Below are 24,159 nucleotides of genomic sequence, written 5' to 3' on the forward strand. Positions count from 1 at the left end.
CATTAAATTGGCAGTTGAAGAAGAGCACATGTAAATGGATTATAATTGTGCTTAAATTAGGGGACAGATGAAGGTTGAAAAACAACTTAAATTTGTACAATAGCTTAAAAAGCCACAAAGGCTTCCATATGAACCCATGAGGAGAGAAATGATATAAAAACGGACCAGGAGTGCAGTATAAGATCAGTTTACAAACTATCTCCAAAAGTGAAATACATCTTTCAAACCGTCAATCAACGCGTTATTTCTTTACATCGAACCATAATCCAGTACCAGTGAACCATTGCCGTAGTCTAGTGAGTTGTATCCAAGTCAGTGTACCGACGTTGCAAGGTGAACATAAAAAGTTAACCTTTACCGCCCAGAGACCTAAAATTATACGTTGGCAAATTAGGTTACTGCGATAACATTTGGCGCTGTAGACAGGATGTCCACCTCGTACACCATGGACCAACTGAAGCTACGACGATCTGCGGTAGATGGGAAGCTGAAACGCTCGGCTTATAGGGTCAGCAAGTTCGATGCCGGAGCGGTCTCCATCGACGACCTCAATGCCGAACTCGACCACCTGCACCTACTTTGGCAGGATTTCCGTGAAGTGCATAGCGGTATTCTGGATCTGTGCACGGATACCGAATCCATCGAGCCTCATCTCGACGAGGAAGCGGCTCTGGAAAGGCGCTACCTTTCGCTAAAGGCATCGATCAACCAGACCGTACGAACGGTGGCCATCCGAGACAATCCAACTCCACCGTTGGTTCCCGGACAGAGCATTATTCCCGCAGCAGGATCAACTGCTACGCTAGTTCCCCCCGAGCTACACCTCCCGAAAGGAATACTTCCCACATTCTCGGGAGACTACGGGGAGTGGAATTCATTCTACGATTTGTTCATCAGCTCCGTACACAACAATCCTCGTCTGACGAACGCTCAACGGTTGTTCTATCTGAAAACCTACACAACGGGAAGAGCAGCCGCCCTTCTAAAGTACATCAAGGTCGAGGACAACGCGTATGAAGGAGCCTTGGACATTCTCAAGAAACGCTTCGATCGGAAGGACCAAATCGTAAATCACCATATCCAACGGTTCTGCGAGATTCCGAGTACCACCGTGCCGTCAGTTTCCGGTCTACGCAAGCTCCACGAAACCGCCGACGATGTCAAGCGAGCTTTGCAGGCTATTGAACGAGAGGACCGAGACTGTTGGCTAGTCTACCTTCTCCTGGCAAAGGTGGATTCGGAAACCAGACAGCAGTGGTCAGACAAGTTCGCCACGAACCAGGATCCACCCAAATTCGAGGATTTCTTAGAATTTCTCGAACAACGGACTTATTCGCTGGAAACCGCCCAAACTCAGACTCCAAAGTCAACTATGAGGCATGTAATAAGACCGCAACCACGAAGTTCAAGTTTCGTCACCACCAACGAACAAGCTAAAAATCCATCCAAGTGCTCTGTCTGCAACGAAGCTCCGCACCGGCTATACTACTGCAAAAGGTTCCAGGAAATCCCAGTTGCCGAGCGAATCCGTTTGGTTAATCAGCTGGGTCTTTGCAAGAACTGTTTGTGTGCATCCCACGGTAAAGCGTCTTGTACCGCTGGGGATTGTCGCAAGTGCAAGCAACGTCATCACACTCTGCTCCACGAAGGACCGTCGTTGGACTCCGTTCCGGCGAAGGGTAGTCAGCTCTCGTTCGGAGTTATCAATCAACTTTCCTACGGTGATTGCTTCACGTCGGTATTCCTCGCAACTGCAGTAGTCAATCTCGTCGATTCCAGTGGGCAGCAACACAGCGCCCGCGCATTGTTAGATTCCGCGTCACAAGCCAACTTCATCACGGCCAAGCTGTCAAAGAGGCTGGGACTGAAAACGCACCGAATCAACCTGCCGCTCAAAGGAATTTCTGGGTTGACAACGAAGATCACCGAGGCCATCGAAGTCGACATACAATCGAGAACTTCGGATTATGAGGTCCGTATAGACTGTGCAGTGCTGCCAAAAATATATGATCCGATTCCACACCAATTCGCTGACATTTCCGACTGGGAACTTCATCCCAGCAAGCCGCTAGCAGACGATCGATTCAACATTCCCGGCGAAGTGGATCTACTACTTGGGGCCAGCGTGTTTTACAACCTTCTGCATTCCGATCGCATGTCGCTGGGACCTGCCAAGCCAGTGCTACAAGAAACGGCTTTAGGCTGGGTGGTAGCTGGTTTATACGAGTCAAAAAACTCCGCATTACAAGCTCCACTGTGCTTCGTGTCGCATGTTGACCCCGAGGACGAACCTTCGTTGAGCCAGCTAGTCTCTAAGTTCTGGGAGATCGAAGATTTCAAGCCCAGTCAGCATCTAACGAAGGAGGAGCAGTTCTGCGAAGAGCTCTACACTCAGACTACGGTGCGCGATGCCAGCGGACGCTACATAGTGAAACTGCCGTTCATCCGCGATCCTACAGCGATAGGAGAAACCGGCTACTCCGTGTTGGCACAGTTTACGGCAATGCAACGGCAACTGCAGCGGGATCCGGAAAAGTACGTGCTCTACCACAAGTACGTGGAAGAGTTCCTGGAAAACAACCACATCACGAGAATTGCACCCGATCCAAATCACCCGAAGATCATTTATCTGGCGCATCACGGCGTCATCAAGGCTGAAAGCTCCACTACGAAGCTTCGAGTGGTGTTCAATGCAGCAAAAAAATCGTCGAACGGACTGTCGCTCAACGACCTGTTGGCGACCGGACCCATCGTGCAGGATACGTTGTATAACCTCCTGATGAACTTTCGATTGTATCCGGTCGTACTCACCGCAGACCTTACGAAGATGTTTCTTCAAGTGAAGGTGACCGAGGAAGACAGTGAACGAATCCGCATACTATGGCAAGAATTCGGACAACCTATGGCGGAATACGGGCTAAACACCGTCACGTTTGGCATGTCCTGTGCTCCTTTCTTGGCAACCAGAACGTTAAATCAGCTAGGAGAGGACGAAGGCACCGAATTCCCGCTGGCCAAGGAAGCAATCAAAGATTTCTATGTTGATGATCTACTCACCGGTGCGGCAACACGCGAGGAAGCCAAGCAAAAACGTCAGCAGATTACTGAAATGATGAAGCGAGGAGGATTTGAGATCCGAAAGTGGGCGTCCAACGACAGGGAAGTGCTAGACGATATACCGCCAGAAGACAGAGCAGTCAGCGTAGTTCACACGGTAGACAGTCAGGAGACCATCAAGACACTCGGCGTCCAATGGCAACATCGGGAAGATCTCTTCACCTTCAAGGCATCCGATGATCCCATCAAGGAGTGCTTCACAAAGCGAGAAGTACTATCCACCATCGCCAAGATCTTCGACCCTCTTGGACTCATCGGACCAATAGTGGTGATTGCAAAAATGATGATGCAGGAGTTGTGGAAAATTCAAACTGATTGGTCTGAGCCGCTGCCAAATCAGTTCAACCACCGGTGGCGTATATACTTGGTGCATCTACGAAATGTCTGGCAAATAAAGGTCCCACGGCGGTGTATAAGCGTTCCACAGCCTGTACAATATCATCTCCACGGGTTTTGTGACGCCTCACTCGAAGTATATGGAGCAGCTGTATACTTACGAGCGATCGACGAAAACGGTGATATCAGTTCGCACCTACTTGGGTCCAAATCGCGCGTGGCGCCCATCAACAGACCGTCGCTACCTCGATTGAAGCTGTGTGCAGCAACCTTGCTCGCGGAGCTAATCAAGGCCATGAAGTCCACCCTTCGGATTCCGATTCATCAAACCCTGGCATTCAGCGACTCAACCACGACGCTAGCCTGGATTGCAGGAGACCCAGCCCGGTGGAAAATATACGTCTCCAACCGGGTAGCAACCATCAATACGATCATCCCGGCCTCGGATTGGAGACACGTTCCCACGAAACAGAACCCGGCGGATCTCCTCACGCATGGGGTAGCACCGTGTGTGCTTGCCTTGTCGAAGCTGTGGTGGCACGGACCAGATTGGGAACCTAGCACTACCACGGAGGCACCTATACCGAATCCAACACGCAAAGAAGAAGAAGTCATCAACACCGAAGTCAGGCGTCAACAGCCCATCCTGGCATACCTCATGACATATAGGGACGTCATCGAGGATATACTCCACAAATACTCGTCCTACACGAAACTTCTCAGGGTGACAGCTTGGATCATCCGATTCAGTGAAAATTGCCAGCTGGAACGAGCCCAACGAACTGTCGGACCGTTATCCGTCATCGAAATCAATGCAGCAAAAAGGTTGCTCATTCGCTACACGCAACACCAAGCATATGCGGCAGAGATTTCAGCACTAGAGAAATGCAAACCGTTGCCGGACCGAAGCAAGCTGCTACCGCTAAGCCCGTTCGTCGAAAGTAATCTCCTCAGGGTGGGCGGCCGGCTCGCCAGATCCAACCTGGAATACACAGCAAAGCACCCACTGATCATCCCGGCAGAAAGTAGATTAGCGACCATAATATTCAACCACGAACACCTTCGTAACCACCATCTCGGAGCGACTTCGCTACTGTCCGCAGTCAGAGAAACGTTCTGGGTTCCACATGGAAGGAAATTAGCCAGAAACACCATCTGGAAATGTGTCCCATGCCACAAGAACGCCCCAAATCGTGGCATGTTGCAACAAATCATGGGGCAACTTCCGGAAACTAGAGTCACACCAGCACCGCCCTTCTTTCACTGCGGAGTGGACTACGCAGGGCCAATCACACTGGTGGAAAAGCGCACAAGAGGAACACCCACAATCAAAGGCTACATAGCAATTTTTGTTTGCTTCGCGACCAAAGCAGTACATCTCGAGGCGGTCTCCAAGCTCTCCACGAAAGCATTTTTGGCAGCCATGCGACGATTTGTGGCTAGACGAGGTCACTGTGGGCATATGTACAGCGACAATGGCACCAATTTTGTGGGAGCAGACAACGAAATGCGATATTGGTATCGGAAAATCAGTTCATCCGACCACAACAATCGTGTAGCGGACTTCCTAGCGATGGGTGGTACACAGTGGCATTTTAACCCACCCGGCTCGCCACATATGGGAGGACTTTGGGAGGCAGCAGTCAAATCGGCCAAACATCATCTTAATATTGTGACGCAGAAAGCTCGGCTCACATTCGAAGAGTTCGGAACGTTGCTCGCCGAAATCGAGAGTATCTTGAACTCGCGGCCCATTTCGCCAGCATCGAACGACCCGAATGACCTGCAGCCCCTTACACCAGGGCACTTTTTGATCGGACGACCGCTAACAGCCATCAACGAACAGGATTATCTTCCAAGTCCTGACGAGCCATACGACGTTAGGTTTCGTTACGTCAACGAGCTCCGGCAACACTTTTGGGACCGTTGGAGCAAGGAGTACATTCCGGAACTGCAACTGAAGGGAAAATGGCATCGAACGACCAACACACTGGAGGAAGGTGATCTGGTCCTGGTAAGGCAACAGAAATTGCCAGTCAATCGATGGGTCACTGGCAGAATTCAACATCTTCATGGAGCACCAGACGGAAACCCACGGCTAGCAACTGTGAAAACCTCCAACGGTGAAATCGTTCAGTCCGTTCACAACTTGAGTAAGTTGCCAGTTAAACCTGAAAATTAAAACCATTAATTTTGGTGGGCGGCATGTTTCGGCCAACCAATAGGCATTCAACCTGAAACGAATTAAAATGATTAATTACTTAATACTAAAAAATCTATCTAGAATTAGTCTTACTACCAAGCGACTGCAGAAGCAGAAAATTAGATTTGTTTTGATTCTGCTGAGTTGACAGCAACAATATATGCTCTACAATAGTAGTAGTAGTTTAGTATTAGTAAAATAAGATGAATATCGACTGAGTTACATGGGTTAACAATGAGTTCACACCCGGTCAAACACTCAAAACTTGCATGCAAGTTATTAGAAAAGGAAAGAAGACAAGTTTAGATGTGTGCATTAAATTGGCAGTTGAAGAAGAGCACATGTAAATGGATTATAATTGTGCTTAAATTAGGGGACAGATGAAGGTTGAAAAACAACTTAAATTTGTACAATAGCTTAAAAAGCCACAAAGGCTTCCATATGAACCCATGAGGAGAGAAATGATATAAAAACGGACCAGGAGTGCAGTATAAGATCAGTTTACAAACTATCTCCAAAAGTGAAATACATCTTTCAAACCGTCAATCAACGCGTTATTTCTTTACATCGAACCATAATCCAGTACCAGTGAACCATTGCCGTAGTCTAGTGAGTTGTATCCAAGTCAGTGTACCGACGTTGCAAGGTGAACATAAAAAGTTAACCTTTACCGCCCAGAGACCTAAAATTATACGTTGGCAAATTAGGTTACTGCGATAACATACACTTTTCCCGAATTTTCACTTATACACACTCCTTTAAATGAATTGCACATAAACTAATATTGCTCAAGGAAAATAAATGTATTTTACATTCAAAGTGTTTTTATGTTACTTCATACGCGAAGTTAACGATTTTCAGAGTTGGTTGGAAATGCTAACATGAAGCTTTAGTGTGATGATTTATTAGCTAGAGAATGATCTTTAGAAGAGGGTAGGTGGATAGTTCCGTTAGAGTACGGCAGTATGAAAATTGAATAGAAGTTGAAAATGAGCGAAGGGCCATTAATGTAACAGTTTTTCAAGATAGATGCACATTTTTGCCTAGCCCGTACGATGTACGCGGGGACTTGAAGTATGTCTCCAAGTCCACAGGCAAAAATGTGCGTCCCTCTTGTTGCTCATAAACTGACTGCGGCTGTGGAATAGTTCTAGCGACGTTTTCATCACTACCTATGAAGTAACATAAAAACACTTTGAATGTAACAACTCAAGGCGTATAATCGGTCTAGGAATTTTTCGGGGTTGGAAAATTTCTCGACTTCCCTGCACTGAGATTATTAATCAAACGAATTTCATAGAAATATCGCATGATTTTTTGCGACAAGATTTTATGTTGAATTTCATACGACCGAACTATGAAGAACTGTCAATTTTTTGTCAATCAGCCATCGTATGATTTTTCATGCATATAACTATGAATCTTAATATAAACGAACGATAGCTATCATTGGATATTACGAACAATTTCATTTGTTATTTCGTATGAAACTCATAAAGGATATGAATGAAAAATATAGTTTGAGTTGAATAATTACTATATTAGTGATGATGCCGCCTAGTACTTGAGCGATTTGCTTAGTTTAACGGCTTTCTAAGTCTTAATCTTACTCTAACGACAACGATTTAATCTGCCCGACGTTTCGGCCATGGACCATGAACTAAAACCTATGACCGAAGCGTCGGGCAGATTAAATCGTAGTCTCTAGAGTGATATTAAGACTGAGAAAGCCGTTAAACCAAGCAATTATTTATTATATTGAGACCTATTGTACATGGTGATTGAAGTGACAATAGTTATCGCGTGGTAGCGTTACAGTGGTGTTACAGTAGCCTTCGATGTTGGTTCAACCGGAGGAGCAACTCGATCAGTCGATGTTGCTAAAACGAATGGTGAAACTCCGAGGCAGCTCGTGTTTTCTGTAACTGTGGTAACTACTAGACTGATGCAAAATTTGAAATTTTTGCTCCACAGTGCTCAAACGGTTTCAAATTGGGCCCTGATTAGCCTCCCAAAACTTGAACTCTTTTAGTGAGAAACTGACTTGGCACAAACTATGTGAAGTTTGTATGGAAATTACTATGGGGAAACAAAACATTTTGTTCATTGTCTTCTAGCCTTTTTAAATATTGTACTGTGAACAAATTCTATTGCTAATCTTATGGGAATTTTTATCAGCTACAACTTTGCAGAAAATAGTTTTTCAGCCAAACGTCAAATTAAATAGTTATTAATTGTTTAAGAGATTGATAATCTTATGACAAGATTAAGCAACTGTCTTGTGGGCAACACTGTATTCTGGAGTGTGACATAGTAGCCATGATTTTTGTCCTCTATTCTACGCACCATAAACACCAATGTTGCCTGCTGAACAGCTGATTGAGCATAATCATAAGACATCAGTGACTTGAAAGATTAATAATTTTTGCTCCTTACATTTGATCGAAAAGTGGTCTTCAACAAAGTTGTAGATGAGAAAATTTTCAACAAACTCAGCTATCATTTTCTAAAGTAGAGGGAACTGATGAATTTTGAGATAGATATGAACCGAAATTATAGTTTCTTCATAGTAATTCCCATATAAACTTCAAATGGTTTGTGCCAAGTCAGTTTCTCACTAAATGAGTTCAAATTTTGGGAGGCTAATGAGGGCCCAATTCGGAACCGTTTGAGCACTGTGGAGCAAAAATTTCAAATTTTGCGTCAATCTAGTAACTACCCAAGTAGCACCTGTAACATCTTTTTATAAGAGATAAAGAGAAACATGTTACACAATTATTACATAAAAGTAGTCATGAAATATATGCAGTTATATATCAAGTCAACATGAAGTTACCTCATGACTTTCTAAGTAATAGGACACATTAATGTGACACAACGGTCATTGGTAACTTCATAGTCAGATTGTCACGATGTTGAGATAAAATGCGACTTATCTGGTCTCAATGATGACACAGTGTAACCTTTTTGTGTCGATCTAATGTTATCAATTGGTTGAACTGTAACTGAGTTGCCACACAATACCGATCGAAAATTTACGAATTTGTAGCTTGGCAACTATTGTATGCCGCATTACAGTTTCATTTTCGTTTCAGCGTGACCCTAATAGTCGCATGTCTCCAGATGGTAACACAAATGCAATCTCTTTGATCTGAACAAATGAAAGCTATACTGCCGCTCAAAAATGTTTCACCAATCGTAATCTAATAGTTTGTTCCTGTTTTTTATCCAAATGGTAAAATATTTAATTAATGGTGATGCAATAGTGAATGCTGAGCTTTAAGGACAAATTAATAGAAACGAGTTTTCAATATAATCTCAAGTAATGTTTCATATCATGAAACTTTTTGTTAGAAGTGTTACTCTTGAACTGAGCGTACACAGAAGATTTTTTTCGTCGAATCATATATGATCAAAAATATGGTAATAAATCAATTGAAATATAAGATGGCGCATTTATTTTATCAATTTAAAACTCTCAACTTCACCGTAAATATGAAACGGTATATATTTTTTTTCTCTGGTTCGTGTTTTCGTTACAAATATCTCTAATGATTTTATAATTTTATAAACGCCTCAAAATGTTTATGCAATAAAAGTACTCTGTAAAACAATTTTCATCGTCGAAATTAAACTAAAGTTATTTAACGTTACAAGTTAACTTATTTGTATATGTAATCCAATATTGTTATTTTGTCACTACTGTGTAACTAGTTTTGTAAAATTGAATTTGTTGCATATCAACTCACATCTTGCGCTTGTTTGGTTGCATTGCTGTTGCCTTAATGGCTACTGTAATTACTTTACGACACATAATTTGGTCACAAAATAGTGACAGCAACTTTTATGTGACAACATGTGCTACTTGTACTCGTCGACTCTGATGCTATTGTAAAAGGTGGAGCTGCAGCAATAGATACAGTTTTGCTAGCTGGAGTAGCAGCTTTACTTAAACGGTTTTCAAGTACGTCAATTTGTGGTAGCTGACGATTGAAAATGAAACCGATTAGTTTTTTTTTTAGAAATTTTGTTGTTTGTTTTGCCCTACATTTTCCAAGGACTTCAGTGTGTTTCTTTTTTGCAGCACTTTAGCGTCATTTGCGGTCAACCCTGTTGCTTTCAACACAGCTGGAATAAAAGATTCCAGTTGAATTATTGAAGCTGTGGCAGGAAGAAAAGCTGATTTGGATATTGATGGTGGTTCCAATTTTTGTAAAGTTAGGTTAGGTTTTCTTTATTAGGGAGGCTTTTAGCTCGGGGCTGGATCACCTTCGGTATTGTAAAAATAATGAACCAACTGAGAACTTTATACTTTCGATTTTGCGAGTAGTTTTGCTTGTACTCGTGTCCGATTCCTGTTAAAAAAATTTTACTGTTGCATTAAATTATCAAAACAAAAACAAAAAAATAAATCTGACACTTACGCGATCCGGTCGGAAGATACGTGCTATTGAAATCGATAAAGCAGAAGCAGCAGTAGTTGTCTACAAACGTAAATAAAGTTGTAAACTACAATGAAACAATACGAATTAAATTTACTTACAGGTTTACGGAACCTTGTGCCACGTCTTGAAGCTGGATCCGCCATCTTGTGTTTTGTTGTTGTTTTGAATGGCACTGTCTAAATAAATTTCATACGATCATCGTATGATTTTTTGCCGTAAGCTGAACCAAAATAATTCATACGATGTGTTTATGAAATTTTAATGTTTTTCGTATACCTTTTGTTGTATCAAATTATGAATACTATAGATGGAGTATGAAAACATATTAAGATAATTATGAAATTGATTCAGGCTTGTATCTGCATGCGTTCATACGATGTGGTTTATAAACTTTGTAGGGATAATTATCTCAGTGTGGGCATAGAGTATGATTGTACTTGCCACACAATTATACTAATTCAAAAATGGTACAGGCATCCAAAGCTCTCAAATAAAAACTGTGGAAGTGCATCTAGAATACTATGTTGAGAGCATGCAATAAGCTACTATGCGATAAGCAATAAGCTTGAAATTCGAAGAAGAAGAAGATGAAACATCTAGAACATTAAGCTGAGAGCCGGCGATATGCTTGCTACAGAAACGCTACAACTCCTTTCAGGCAAAATAATAGAGGGGCCTCTATTATTATTTTCTACCGTAGTTGCCGTATACTCTAATTTTTATTATATTATTGATTTTCCATAGAAAACTTTTCGCTGAAAATGACTAACGCTAGCGGTATTTCTAACCGATGAAGAAGTAGCTTTTCAAAAGTTCAACAATTCAGCATATAAATCATGTTCTGCATCCAGGGAAGCAGAGACAATGTCCTTCCCAAAATATCTTCGACCAGATTTAATATTGATGAGTTACGAGAGTCTTATCTTATGAAAAACATATATGCCATTTTTTAATGGAATCTAAATTAATCCGTTAAATGAAGCAGCGGAGTAATTCATATACCGTTCTCATCATGAACAGTATACGTATGCAATATTTCTACTATTTATAAATTCTCTCTAATCATAAATTGATTGAGCTCACTTACGATAACCGAAAACCGTACACCAAAATCCCGTCTGACACCCACACCTCAGTTCGGATTACGAAACCTACATCACATTTTTGATCATTGCTTGCCATGGCTTGGAGAGAAACGATTACCAATCATCTTACCTGCCGCGCAACCTCGGAGGTGTTCCGTTGGAAATCATATTTCAAAGGCGTCATGGGAGGAACGTTTTTGTGTATGCGTGTAACATCTAACATCATTCGTAGGACGGATTGGATCCACAGCGGGTAACATACCAGGAAAATGAAACAAGGCTCCAAACGTTTTCCTTGCTCTATGTTTAAAAAATGAACAAGTAACCGGGACAGCAGCCCTTGTCGGCAGTCGTGGGTGGTAGTAAGGGAGGTGGCTTTTGATGGAAAGGTATCGTAATGCCGTATCAAATTTCAAGCATGATGAAAGGCTGCTATCGCGTGGTTGATGAGTTTTGAAGATGGTAAAATGAGCAACATAATCGAGGTATTCTAAATCAAGCGGCATTAAATGGGGATGATTGAAGGAGCATATGTATATGGAATCAGCATTTACATAATTCATCGGAAAGATACGTTTAGTGATTGAAAAATCTGGATTACAAATTATTTCGTGAAAAAAAATGGAATGTTGTATTGGTCTGGATCTGAAAATTCTTGATAAGCTAAACTCTATGGACATTAACTTTTTATGAATGTAAAAACAAGCACCCTTTCACCTGCACAGCAAAAAATTCGGAATTTTAATTGTGATGTAAACATTCGTTCACGTAAACTTATATTTCATTTCAGGTAAAGGAGTAACTTGTAAGCAATGTTGTTTACAAAGATGTGCTTTTCTATACAATATTTGCAACTTCCGATCTTTACACCATTTATAATGTTAACTTATATGATATGTGGCGCTCCATTTATGTGCATCATATTGAACAGAAATTTACATTACTTTTCGTACTGTGCAGTTCACATAATGATGCACATAAGTGGAGCGTCACATATGATATAATATTAGATTATAAATCGTGTACAGTTCTGAGAAATTTCATGAAAAGTTGCAAATATTGTATAGAAAAGCCCATTTTTGTAAGTAACATTGCTTACAAGTTGCTCCTATGCGTGACATGAAATATAAGTTTACGTGAATGAATCTTTACATCACACTTAAAATTCAGAATTTTTTGCTATGTGGAATCTAATGCCATGAACAGTGTTTCGATAAGGTTTCTTCCTGGAATTAACCCACTTGTTTAGGGAATCCTAACGAAACCACCTAAGCCTTCTCGGAATAGGTTATTTAGGATGGATTAATCAGCCGTATAGAAACAAGAAACAGCAAAAAATCTGAATTTTAATTGTAATGTAAATATTCACTCTCGTAAAGCTGTATTGCATTTCATGCAGACGAGCAACTAGCAAACAATATATGCAAAACGGTCGAGTTAGAGTTACTTGGCCACACAGTTCGAAAAAGTAATGGAAATTCCTGTTATTATGATGCACATAAATTGAGCGTCATATATCATACATGTGACATACATTATAGATCGTGTACACGGAGAAAAATACTCACCAAAATATGAGTTCTTTACTTAATTTTGAGTTGAACTTCTCACTTTCACTCGTTGTTGTTGTCGAAAAAGAAACGAGAGATTCGACCGAATCTGAATTAAATTTAATTTTGGGTAGAATATAAAGGCTGACTAAAAGTAAATTGGTACGCACAAAAAGACCTGTAATTCGTGATTCAATAAGTTTAAAAAGTCTTCCATTTTGCCCGCATTTACTGCATGTCTTTAACTGCCCCGCCGCTTCGTCCAAGTCGCTGCTTTGAAATTGACCAGTATTTTTCGATTGGTCGAAATTCCAGCAATTCGGAGGATTAATAAGCTTGGGGACCAAATCGATCCTGTTGGCAGCATACCACTTCGGAACCACTTTGGAGTAGTTGCAGCTGGTCAAATCGGGCCAAAACATGACTTTACCCCTATGCTTGCGGATGAACGGCAATACACGCTTTTTCAGGCATTCTGTAACCGTTCGCGAAGAATGCTCGAGGTTCAAGTGAAACTCGGTGGCTTAAGCGCCACTCCCTTTACGAGAGACCACCGGTCGTGTTTATCGAAAGAACACCTTTATCCGATCCATTTACCATCAGGGAAACCCGCAATCTCAAAAAACGAACCAAGCTAAACCGATTGTGTCTGATGCGAATCCAAGACGAGCCCAAGAACTCAATGGCGAGCGAGTCAACTAAAAAACCATGACAGAAAAATAAGTAACTCAACGAAAAAACTTCAAATTTCAATCTATATTCACATCATTCCTTAACATTCATTCTGGTTGGACTAAACTCGGTTCAAAAAGTAAACTATTCGTGGCCATGAAAAAAAAAGTACGGACATACCTTCGCAGGTGCAATGCGACGACCTGTGATGATGGCGGTGGTCTCGGAATGGCGCCGATCAAGCTTCGGAAATGGCGTGCAGCGACGAAAAGTGACCCGTGTGCGGTATGAGCGAAATTAGAGGTGCCGAGGTAGTGGCGGCTGGACGCAAGGCTTCCGATTTGCTTTCTAGAGAGCTGAGCATTGACGGAGTCGAGCATTTCCCGGGAGATTCGCTCCGCGGAAGAGAGAGAGACTATGTTTCCGCTATGACCGCCCGAGATGAAATGTAATCTTCTCCTCTTTGGTTAAAATCTGAACCGAGGTACGCAATTGGCTTCGTACTTAGCTCTCGAATGTCACGGGTTCCCGAGGTTGTAACGCAATGGGGACTCTACCAAACTAGCGACTTCACGACACTTCGTTTATCTACAAGAGGCGGGCCTTCGCAATGCACCCGTGTCTTTTCCGAATCCAACGGACGGAAATGGCGGCCAAATTGACGCCACGACAAACCAGACGGTCCGGCGACGATGGAAGCCGAACTCGCCGAAAATTCCAGCTCGTACAAAAAAAAAAGCCCGTTGAACGAGCTGTCCAACGCGAAATCACTTAATTACTCATCTAATATTTAAATTTGCAGAATTAATTAACAATTACCTTTTTGTATTTAGACACACTATCTACACAGCGGTTTGAAACGCGAAATACTCGCTACAGGCAAGAAAAATCTAAATGCACAAAAAGAGCTATCGAATTAATAAACTGGCTCGAACACTTCTTTTAAATTAATCACCTTTATCTTTTTGATCGAATTTCACTGAGTTCACACTTGACTGACGAACTTGAAAACCGCGTCAAACACCACTGCTTTCCACCCGATTCGTTAGCGAAATGGCAGAGACTAGAATTTGAAGAAATCAAGAAACCACGGAATTACTTAAAGATAAAAAGATCGGATATGGCGCGAAAAATCAATGTTCGGCTTAGCCATTTTACTCAGGTGTTCATTTGAATCCTATCTCTTTCACGTATTTCCCAATCTATAAACAAAAGCTACATCTCCTAGCTTGCTATAAAAGCTACATATATACAAGCTCACTTTTATCTTGCCGTAAAAATCCCGACAATTGTACGTATCACGAAACTTTTTACTACATTGCATTGGAAACGAATCACTCTTTTTTAATTGCATTAAATTCTTAATTAATTACAAGGTTCAAATACTAACCATAGTTATTTTAAACTAAACTAAACATTGAAACGAAATAAACGCACAACGTTACAATTCTTCGATGTAAACTTGGGATGTCATCGTCGAGGATGTGACGAATGGTTCCGTTTTCAGGCCACAACTGCAAATCATTTACCAAATCATGGCCTTCTTCGTGAACTTGTCGGCAAACACGAACTTGAATCTTCCCACGTCCAGTCGCGATGTAAAACTTTTAATCGGGAAGCTGCTTAAATCGAGTTTGACGTATGGTTCGTCATCGATCAAAGTGCAGCCCTTGTGTTTCGTCAAAACACGGTCGTACAAGAGCTTTGCACGCTCTTTGGCCACGGAATTCTGCTTCATGTGCCGATTCGGATGTTTAGTTTACTGGCTTTGTAGTGATGATAGTGAATTCAAGTGGATTGGCGCTTCAGATCACATGATCTGTTCGAGTGATTACCTTCGGGACGTGCAGAAGCTAGATGAACCAGGAATGATAAAGGTTGCATCAGGTGAAGTTCTTCGAAGCCACCACAAAGGAAAAGTGGATATCGTGTCGGGAAACGGCGGTTGCAGTGCATCGTCGATAACGTTTTGTTCGTTCCGGGTTTGAATAACAACCTCTTCTCGATCCGTCGGGTTGGACAGCTTGGTATGGAAGTGATTTTTTTCCAAAAACACTGCGGTGATCAAGCGAAATGGTGAGGTTGTGTGTACGGGAAGTCGATCGGATCGTATTTTCATCGCTCGTGATGTCGTGGTGGAGGAGTTAGCGCTTAAACAGCGGATCGTCGATTGTGGTTCTGAGGTTCCGGAAGCTCCCGTTCGGAGTAAGAATCACGGTCAGTTGGCTGGACCTTCTTCATCGAGAAGTGTTGCTGATCGTGAAGAATCCCAACAAGAGGAGAGCTGTCCTGGAGGTGAAGAAGAATCTGATGATAAAGCGGAGGATAGGTCGTTTGAAAAGGATCGTGGTGCAGCTGAGGAGGGGAACGGTGGTGCAGAGGCAGGTCTGCGTCGCAGTGAGCGAGTTCGGAAGCCTCCTGCGAAGCTGAACGATTACTTGTGCATTACCTATGCGCTTAACGCTGAAAGCTACGTCGAAAATATTCCGGATACCATCGAAGAGCTGCAGAAACTGGAAGATTGGCCGGAGTGGAAGCTTGCCATAGATGAGGAGCTGAATTCACTGGCCGAAAACAACACTTGGCAGCTGGTGTACTTACCGGCTGGGCGCAGGGCAGTGGACTGCAAGTGGGTTTTCCGACTCAAGTTTGGCCCAGATGGGTCCGTTCTGAAGCGAAAAGCGCGTTTAGTCGCTAAAGGCTTCACACAGCGTTTCGGGTTTCTGAAACTTATGCGCCTGTTGTTAAGATGTCCACCGTTCGATCGATGCTTGCCCTTGCCAACCAGTTCGATCTTGATGTCCATCAAATGGACGTGACGTCCGCCTTCCTCAACGGAATCCTGACGGAGGACATCTATATGCGTCAACCAAAGGGATTTGAGGAGGGGGATAAGGTATGCACACTCAACAAATCCATTTACGGATTGAAACAGGCGTCCACGGTGTGGAACGACCGCTTTAATGAGTTCATTTCACGGTGTGGTTTCCGTCGAAGCGAGGAAGATAGCTGTCTGTACGTTCAAGTAGGCAAATCCGGTCCAGTGTACCTGCTGCTCTACGTGGACGATGTTTTGATCATCGTGAACAATTTAGACGAAGTGAAGACTGTGAAACGGATGCTGAGAATGGAATTCAAGATGCAGGATCTCGGTGAAGCTCAGATGTTCCTGGGTCTTCGGATTGATAGAGATCGAGAAAAAGGTGTAATGAAGCTGAGTCAGCTGAAGTACGTGGATGCTGTGCTGAGACGCTTTGGCATGGAGGAGTGTGTATGGTTCCTGCTTGTTTACTGGTCCAAATTATCCTTCAATAGCTGCGTTGAGCGAGGCAGCCAAACCAACATCGAGTAGTAGAGGTGACTTCCGACGAACAAGGGGAAGTAGGTATGCAGCATGCAGCAATAGTCCACATTCAATCGTGGTAGCAGAACTTCAACGCCATCGAATTTCTTCACCGAACGGCCACTCTTTAAAATGCTAAGCAGAGGGCACTTATTAAAAAAAAACTCTACACTTTATTACACGCAAACAACGACATTTAATTCTACGGACACTACATGGGTTTATTCTTAACTTAAATGAACTTATACTAAACACATTAAAATTCGGTTTCCGACGTGCAGGTCGAGCACCCGTTCTTCACTGTGACCTAGGCGATACTGATACGACCTACATCCAGGCAGTTCATCCGAAGGCCTTCAGCAGCCGACAATCCTGCGATGTTTTCCCCTCCAGTGCGAGAATATCTCACGATCAGCTTTCCTTCTTATCACGCCACAACGGTTGATAAGAGCGATCGTGATATTGTACCTAATGTCTTCTCTTTCGTTCCAGTCCTTGTTTCGGTGATGGTGTGATGATCATGGGTGGATGAGAGCGAGAGTGGTCCAGCTCAGGGTTGACGCTTCGGGGGGCCGTACTCTTCAACAGAGTGTAAGCCGTCGTCAACGCCGATGGAACAGGGTTTGCAGCTGACGAAAGCAGATACCAAGCAAGATATGTGCAAACCGTATCGGGAACTGATCGGTTGTTTAACATATTTGATGGTTACTTCCCGCCCAGACCGGAGTGCAGCCGTGTCGTACTTTAGCCAGTTCCAATGTAATTCCGGAGAAGAGCATTGGAAGCACGCAAGGAGAATGCTTCGCTATTTGAAAGGAACGCTGGAATACGGGTTGCTGTACACCAGAAGCAATCGAGCGTGTCGTCAGATAGTGGGATTTGCTGACGCAAATTTGGCCACTGACATCAACGATCGCATTCTGTCTCCGGATACCTGATCCAGATCTACGGCGCTACAACAGCATGGAGTACCAGGAAGCAGGCACTTTCCTCGACCGAGGCCGAGTGCTATGCATTGGCAGATTGTATTTGCGAAGTCTTGTGGATAAGTAAGCTGTTCGTAGAGTTGGACATTCGTGAACATGAGCCTGCGGAAATCTTTGAAGACAATCAGTCCACGATCGCCATTGCCGAGTCAGATGGCTCGTCCAAGAAGCTCAAGCATACCGAAGTTAAATTACATTTCATCAAGGAGTGCGTCCAAGAAGGTAAGGTGAATTTGTGCTACATCCCGACAGCCGACCAACCGGCCGATATACTCACCAAGGGCCTTTCGCCGGTACCGTTTACCAAGCACCGAATCTTCATGGGAATCAAAACATGACTTGTTTGAGGAGGGGTGTGAAGAGCAAACTATTCACTGGGTAAATCCAAAGAGTTAAATTGGTGGTTGAACTTAACCGTGTATATTTTTACAAATAAATTCAGTCTCTACTTGTTAATCGTATGTACCACACGTGTTTATTTTCGCTCTCATTGTGTATCACATTCCCTCGTTCGGCTTATACTTCCGAGGCTACTGTTCTTCACCGTCCAGCACAAGTTTGATATTCCAGAGGAAGTAAGGAAGCAGAAACTTTCAAAGTTTGCCAAGAAATACATGATTTGGCAAGCGATCTGCTCATGTGGCAAACGGAGTGCGGCGTTCGTGACTACCGGGACTGTAAACGGAGAGATCTACCTCAAGGAGTGTCTACAGAAGCGTCTGCTTCCTCTGTTGAAGCAACACGAGGGCCCTACGATCTTCTGGCCGGATCTAACTTCGTGCCACTATTCAAATGTTGTCCTGGAGTGGTACGAAGCCAACGGGGTCACTTTCGTTTCCAAGGACATGAACAAAGGCCCATTGAAAAATACTGGGCTATTATAAAGCAACACTACGCAAGCATCTCAATGAGGTCAAATTCATCAATTTCCAACTCTGGCATCAATGATGCAGAGTCACAAAAGCAGGTGCTCAGGAAGTGACAGTTCGCATCACGCTACACACTAAGAATAATTTCAGTATAATGCTCGATAATTCTAACACATTCATGGTGAATAGTGGATGAAATCGGATAAAATCGAAAGGCGCGTGTATTATTTATAGCGAATCGAATTTATCTAAAAAAAATTCGAGAAAATTAAGCAAATTTTATTGAAATTCGTTAAAAGAAATGTAGAACGGATTACTTTCGTCCCCTCGGTCGAATTGCTACACACTTAGAAACATTCATGTAAATTTAGGTGCTCTGAAGTGACATATACGAGCGTCAATTTTGACAGAAATTTGAATCATAAAAGACGTGAAATATAGCTCAATCAAACATACTTTTCGTCGAGCAACGAACTTTTCAGTCTCGGAGCACTAAATATTACATGACATGTTTGTTTACGTTTCATCTTTTATGTCAAAGATGGATACCGTCACGTGTAAAATTAGTTATTTCTAAGTGTGTATGAACGGCAGAATATGATGAGGAAATCAAGTGCACGGAAGCTCTACACCCAGATGTTGACGAAACCGCATTGTCTTGTTATGGATGACGAGACGTGTGTAACATGTTCTTCACTGCTCATCATAAGTTCGATGTCTCTGAGGACGTTAGAAAGCAGAAGATGTCAAAGTTTTCCAAAAAATACATGATTTGCACACTTAGAAATAACTACTTTCACACGAGACGTAATCCATATTGGACGAAAATCATAGAACGTAAACAAACATTTCATGTAAAATTAAGTGTTCTCAAACCGAAACATCAGCTAGTCGACGAAGAGAACGTTTGATCGGATTGATTTTCACGTTTCTTTCAACTGATTCTTATGTCAAAAGGTCCGCTTACATGTGTCGGTCTCAGGGAACCGAAATTTACATGACTAGTGTGTGGCAAGCAATTTGCTGCAAAGCGAAGCACTACAATCGTGACAACCGGGACGGTCAATGGGTAGATATACCTAAAGGAATGCCTCCAAAAGCGTCTATTTCGACTTCTGAGATCAGAAAATGGTCCTACGCTTTTCTGGCCGGATTTAGCCTCGGGCTATTAGTCGAAAGATTTTCTGGAGTGGTGCGGCCAATTGAGAAGTACATCATGAAGCACTTCGTAACAGGCATGGACAATCATTTACATTCATTTCATGCATTCATTTACATTCATTTGCCTCTATCTTTTTTCATCAACAGCATTCCACAAAATGATGTATAGAGCTTTAGTAGAATTTGTTATTAGCTACAACTATTACCTGTACCTCAAATCTGTATCTCTAATGCATCACGAATTAGAGTGGCAGAACTCGTTACTGTTTTTCAGTGAATGTAAAATACATTCACTGAAAAAAAGTAGTGGATTCGGTTTGCTCTGGTTCGTCATGCATAAGAGATACGGATTTGAGTTCTTAACAAAAGTTGTAGCTAATAACAAAATCTACAAAAGCTGTCTACATTATTTTGCGGAGTTCTGTTGATGAAAAAAGTTAGGGACAAATGAATGTAAATGAATGCAAATGATTTTCCATGCCTGCTTCGTAAGATATGTAGAAAAAATGGATTTCCACACAATGCACAGTTGGTCCAAACGTTGTACAAGATCTTATGTGTAGTGTTATGAGAAAAGTACGTGCATTTGGGTATGATAACGAAATTGAATAAAACGAACATGGGAAAAACTAAATAATATGATTTATTTTCCCTGAAAGCTTGAAAATGAGCGGTTGAATGGGTGAATTTTGACGTTCGATGCAGCACTTGCTGCAGTTGGAGTAATTCCTTACATCTGTGGACTTGCGGAGGATGTTGGAAGACCCTTTCGGGGCAAGTCAATAAGAGCTTCTGCAATTATAAACTGCAATATTCTCCCGGTAGCAACCAGAAGAAACTTCTGGAGGAAGTCTAGATAAAACTCACAGATCAGATGAGGTCAGAAGAAGCTTGAATGGGTGAATTTTGACGTTCGATGCAGCACTTGCTGCAGTTGGAGTAATTCCTTACATCTGTGGACTTGCGGAGGATGTTGGAAGACCCTTTCGGGGCAAGTCAATAAGAGCTTCTGCAATTATAAACTGCAATATTCTCCCGGTAGCAACCAGAAGAAACTTCTAGAGGAAGTCTAGATAAAACTCACAGATCAGATGAGGTCAGAAGAAGCTTCTGGAGAAAACTAGAAACAACCTAATAAAACTGGAACTAGCTTCCGCCGAAACATTGAAAAGATTTCCGATTAAAATTGGAAAAGTTTCTTGGATAGAGCAGAAAAAAAATACGTCCGGGAATAGTTGGAAGGCTCTTTTAGGGGAAGACAGAAAATCTTCTTGGTTTGAATACGTAAGGATGTACAAACGCGTATACATTTTGTTAACAATGAGCTAATCATCTTAGTCAATGTTAGGTCTCATGAGTGATCTAACATCAATGACATCCGAGGGATGCCAGCCGTTTGCCAACACGTGGATCTGGGAGCAAGTTTGGCAACTCGGATATGTGTGTGTGTAAAGTAAGTGAATTGTTGACCATATCTCTAGAAATGGCGAAGTTTATTTGATTGATTATTCGTTATTAAAGAGAGCGAAGTTTATTAATTTCTGGGAATTATCACTGGTTACAGTATGTAGGCTCTCCGTGGATGAAATAAATCCTCTCTCCTGGTCTGCCCACCTCCTGCCGCAAGGTACTACGTGTTAATAATAAATCAAATCATTGCCTTGAATAGCTACTCAATTCAATTAATCCTACCAATTATGAAGTGACAAACAGCAAACCCTGCTATGATATTTTAAACCACAAAAATTATACCGTATAGTTCGTAATTCCCGGGGAACGAACATAATTAAAATTCTAACAGTGGTTGCTCAATTTACACTATCTAGCGCTTCCAGTAGCACACAGAACTGATTTTGCTGTTCAATATAGGTAGATCAACTGTTCATCCTGATTAAAGCTGATTTAATTTTTTTTCAGATAGTATTAAATCGTTTTGCGGTTTCCCCCATCACACTGATTGTTTATTTGCAATAGGATTTTATATCTGTCATGTTTGTTTAAACTGATAATTACATTGCTTTCAATTAACGAGTAAAACTAGGACAGGTTGTAGTAAATCATTGCTGTTGATTGAGAACAATCGTTCAGAATACCCAATCATATTCTCGATCGGACCGGGAATTGAAATCTTCACGTGGTTGTGTGGGGTTTGAGTACATGAATTCCATAGTTTATTACTTCAGAATATAACAATTCACTGATTTAAAATGTAACCCCAAACCAATTTGATTTAAACTGCTGTCAAATTACTCCACGTGTAGAACCATAACTTAAGACGCCCACCTAGAAAATATTGAGCCCACTTAAGCATGCTTCTTTGTCCAACCAAAAGATCATTGAAGTAAACTCTCGTTGAAAGGCTTCATTTCAACCTTCATTTATTTTCACCGGCAAAATATATATCGGTACAATATGCGGGGATAAAAAAGGTTCACTGCTCAATCTTACTTTCCCAGTATAATATATTGCCAGAGGTGGCTGGGAAAGAATCTTGCTGCTCTCCTTGTAGGTCTTTTTTGTTTTGTTTCTGCGAAGTCCATTCTTACCCGGGCATTTTATTTTTTGTCGTCATTTTGCTCTCTCTGGAAAGGGAATTTTCAGAACAATCTCTTTTGGACTTGGTCCCCGATGCTCGAAAGTAATTTGTTTAATGCATTTTATGTTAAACAAGGTGAGAATATTTTAAATCTGAGCACAGCGAAATCCCCTTTCTCATTTAGCCGACGGCACTTTATAACGAGTGAAATGTGTTTATGGGCTTGTTTTTATATTGTTTTTGTTGCTCTTTTGCACAAGGTTTAGTCCATAGATTGTAGGTGGATTACTGCAAAGTTATTTCGCTATTACTTTGGAGCAAAATGGGATTAATACTATTCTCAATAGGATGTAGATACAAAGGCTTTGATTTAAAACTAATGTACACTCTTAAAGTATGGTAGGTAACTCATCACAAATCCTCCTATTCAATTTTTTAAAATAAGATAGCATGAGCATGACCATGAGCATGATTGACCACCCACGGTTGCTACTCTGTTATTGTCAGATCAGCTGTAATTACACAAAGAACCAATAGACGATGCTTGGGACTAGCAATCATCCTTAATGTGTAAAAACTGGTGATCTCAAACTAGGCAATACCAGCGCAGGCCGCGCCCGAACACAGGTCAAGAAAGGAATGTGTTGACGTGACACACTTGCTTTGATGGAAGCCGAGAACACCTCTGTACTTCCACGAGGAATCACTGGGATGTTGGATAACAGAGTTGGGTTTGCAGCAGGGTTAGTTTTGGTAAACGATAAGCTGAATTGATGTACTAACGATCATATAACGCGAAGGAGCTTGGGATTGAATCCAGGGTCTTCTACTCAGTAAGACGTTTAATACTAGGCCAACGAGCTCCATTTTAGTCATCGAGTTGCTGTTAGTCCTATGTAGTCATATAAACAAATAAAATTATTGACAAATATCTAACGTACTTCATATTTTATCTAAAGAAATGTTTGTCTGTACCGTTCAGTCCGAATTATATCAGTAATGGTTTTTAAAACAGAGGCCCGGGAAACATCAATTCAGGCTAGGGTGCTAACCCATGATCTTCTGCTCAGTAATCAAATACGGTTGCCACCGTGCCATTTACATCACACCAAGCTACTACCGAAGATATGCTAAGCATGGGTAAAAATCAATTCAAGTTAAATGACGCCCTCGAAAGCAGTTAACAATATTTTTCAAACCGGATCAAGCAATTTTAATATACTTATTACATATTCCGTACCGTTACGCCCGAGTTATATCTGATACGCAAAGTTGCAAAGACTCATTTCAGCTAAAACAATGTTTTTCTAAATTATGAAATAATTAGATGCCATGATCAAATTTTGAATTGGTAGGATACAAGAAGAGGTTGCAAAGAATGTGTTTGACATATTAAACCTGTTTATTTCACTTCATGAGAGTCACAATCAGCGATTTTTCACAAACTCACTCACTCACTCACTCACTCACTCAGCGATCAGCAAATCGCTGATTGTGACTCATAGAAAGCAAAATTTACAGGTTTTATGTTTCCAACGCATACTTTGTAACCTCTTCTTGTAAGTTACAAGTAAAACATGCCATCATACCATCTTTTGGTTTTGTTATTCCGAAAAACATTATTTTAGCTGAAATGAGTATTTGCAACCTTGCTGATACGATCTTCTACAATAGTGGCCTGGGATAGATCTTAACATCATTTCCCAGCAAGGCTCAAACATGTGTATGAACCTGGGTCGAGTAAAAGTCAAATTCTACCGAAAAAAATGCTTTTGCATTCTACATTTTTCCAACAGTTTGCTCGCACGTTCAAAAGCAAAATCTTACGTCATTAGTAAAATAATACATTTTTAATG

At 41.8% G+C, this 24,159-nt stretch overlaps 1 protein-coding gene across 1 annotated transcript; it reads left to right on the top strand.

Annotated features, from left to right (window-relative positions):
• Positions 1–427: 427 nt before the first annotated feature.
• Positions 428–18,075, top strand: LOC135712910 (uncharacterized). The gene is made up of 4 exons (XM_065236007.1): positions 428–5,467; positions 15,478–16,098; positions 16,158–16,679; positions 17,695–18,075. Exons 1-4 carry the CDS (start codon positions 428–430, stop codon positions 18,073–18,075), a joined length of 6,564 nt encoding a protein of 2,187 aa, XP_065092079.1.
• The last annotated feature ends 6,084 nt before the right edge of the window (positions 18,076–24,159 follow it).

Source organism: Ochlerotatus camptorhynchus, unplaced genomic scaffold (assembly GCF_037179485.1).
Source record: "Ochlerotatus camptorhynchus isolate MF236.1 unplaced genomic scaffold, CSIRO-AGI_Acam_v1.1 ptg000516l, whole genome shotgun sequence".
Lineage (NCBI taxonomy): Eukaryota > Metazoa > Arthropoda > Insecta > Diptera > Culicidae > Ochlerotatus > Ochlerotatus camptorhynchus.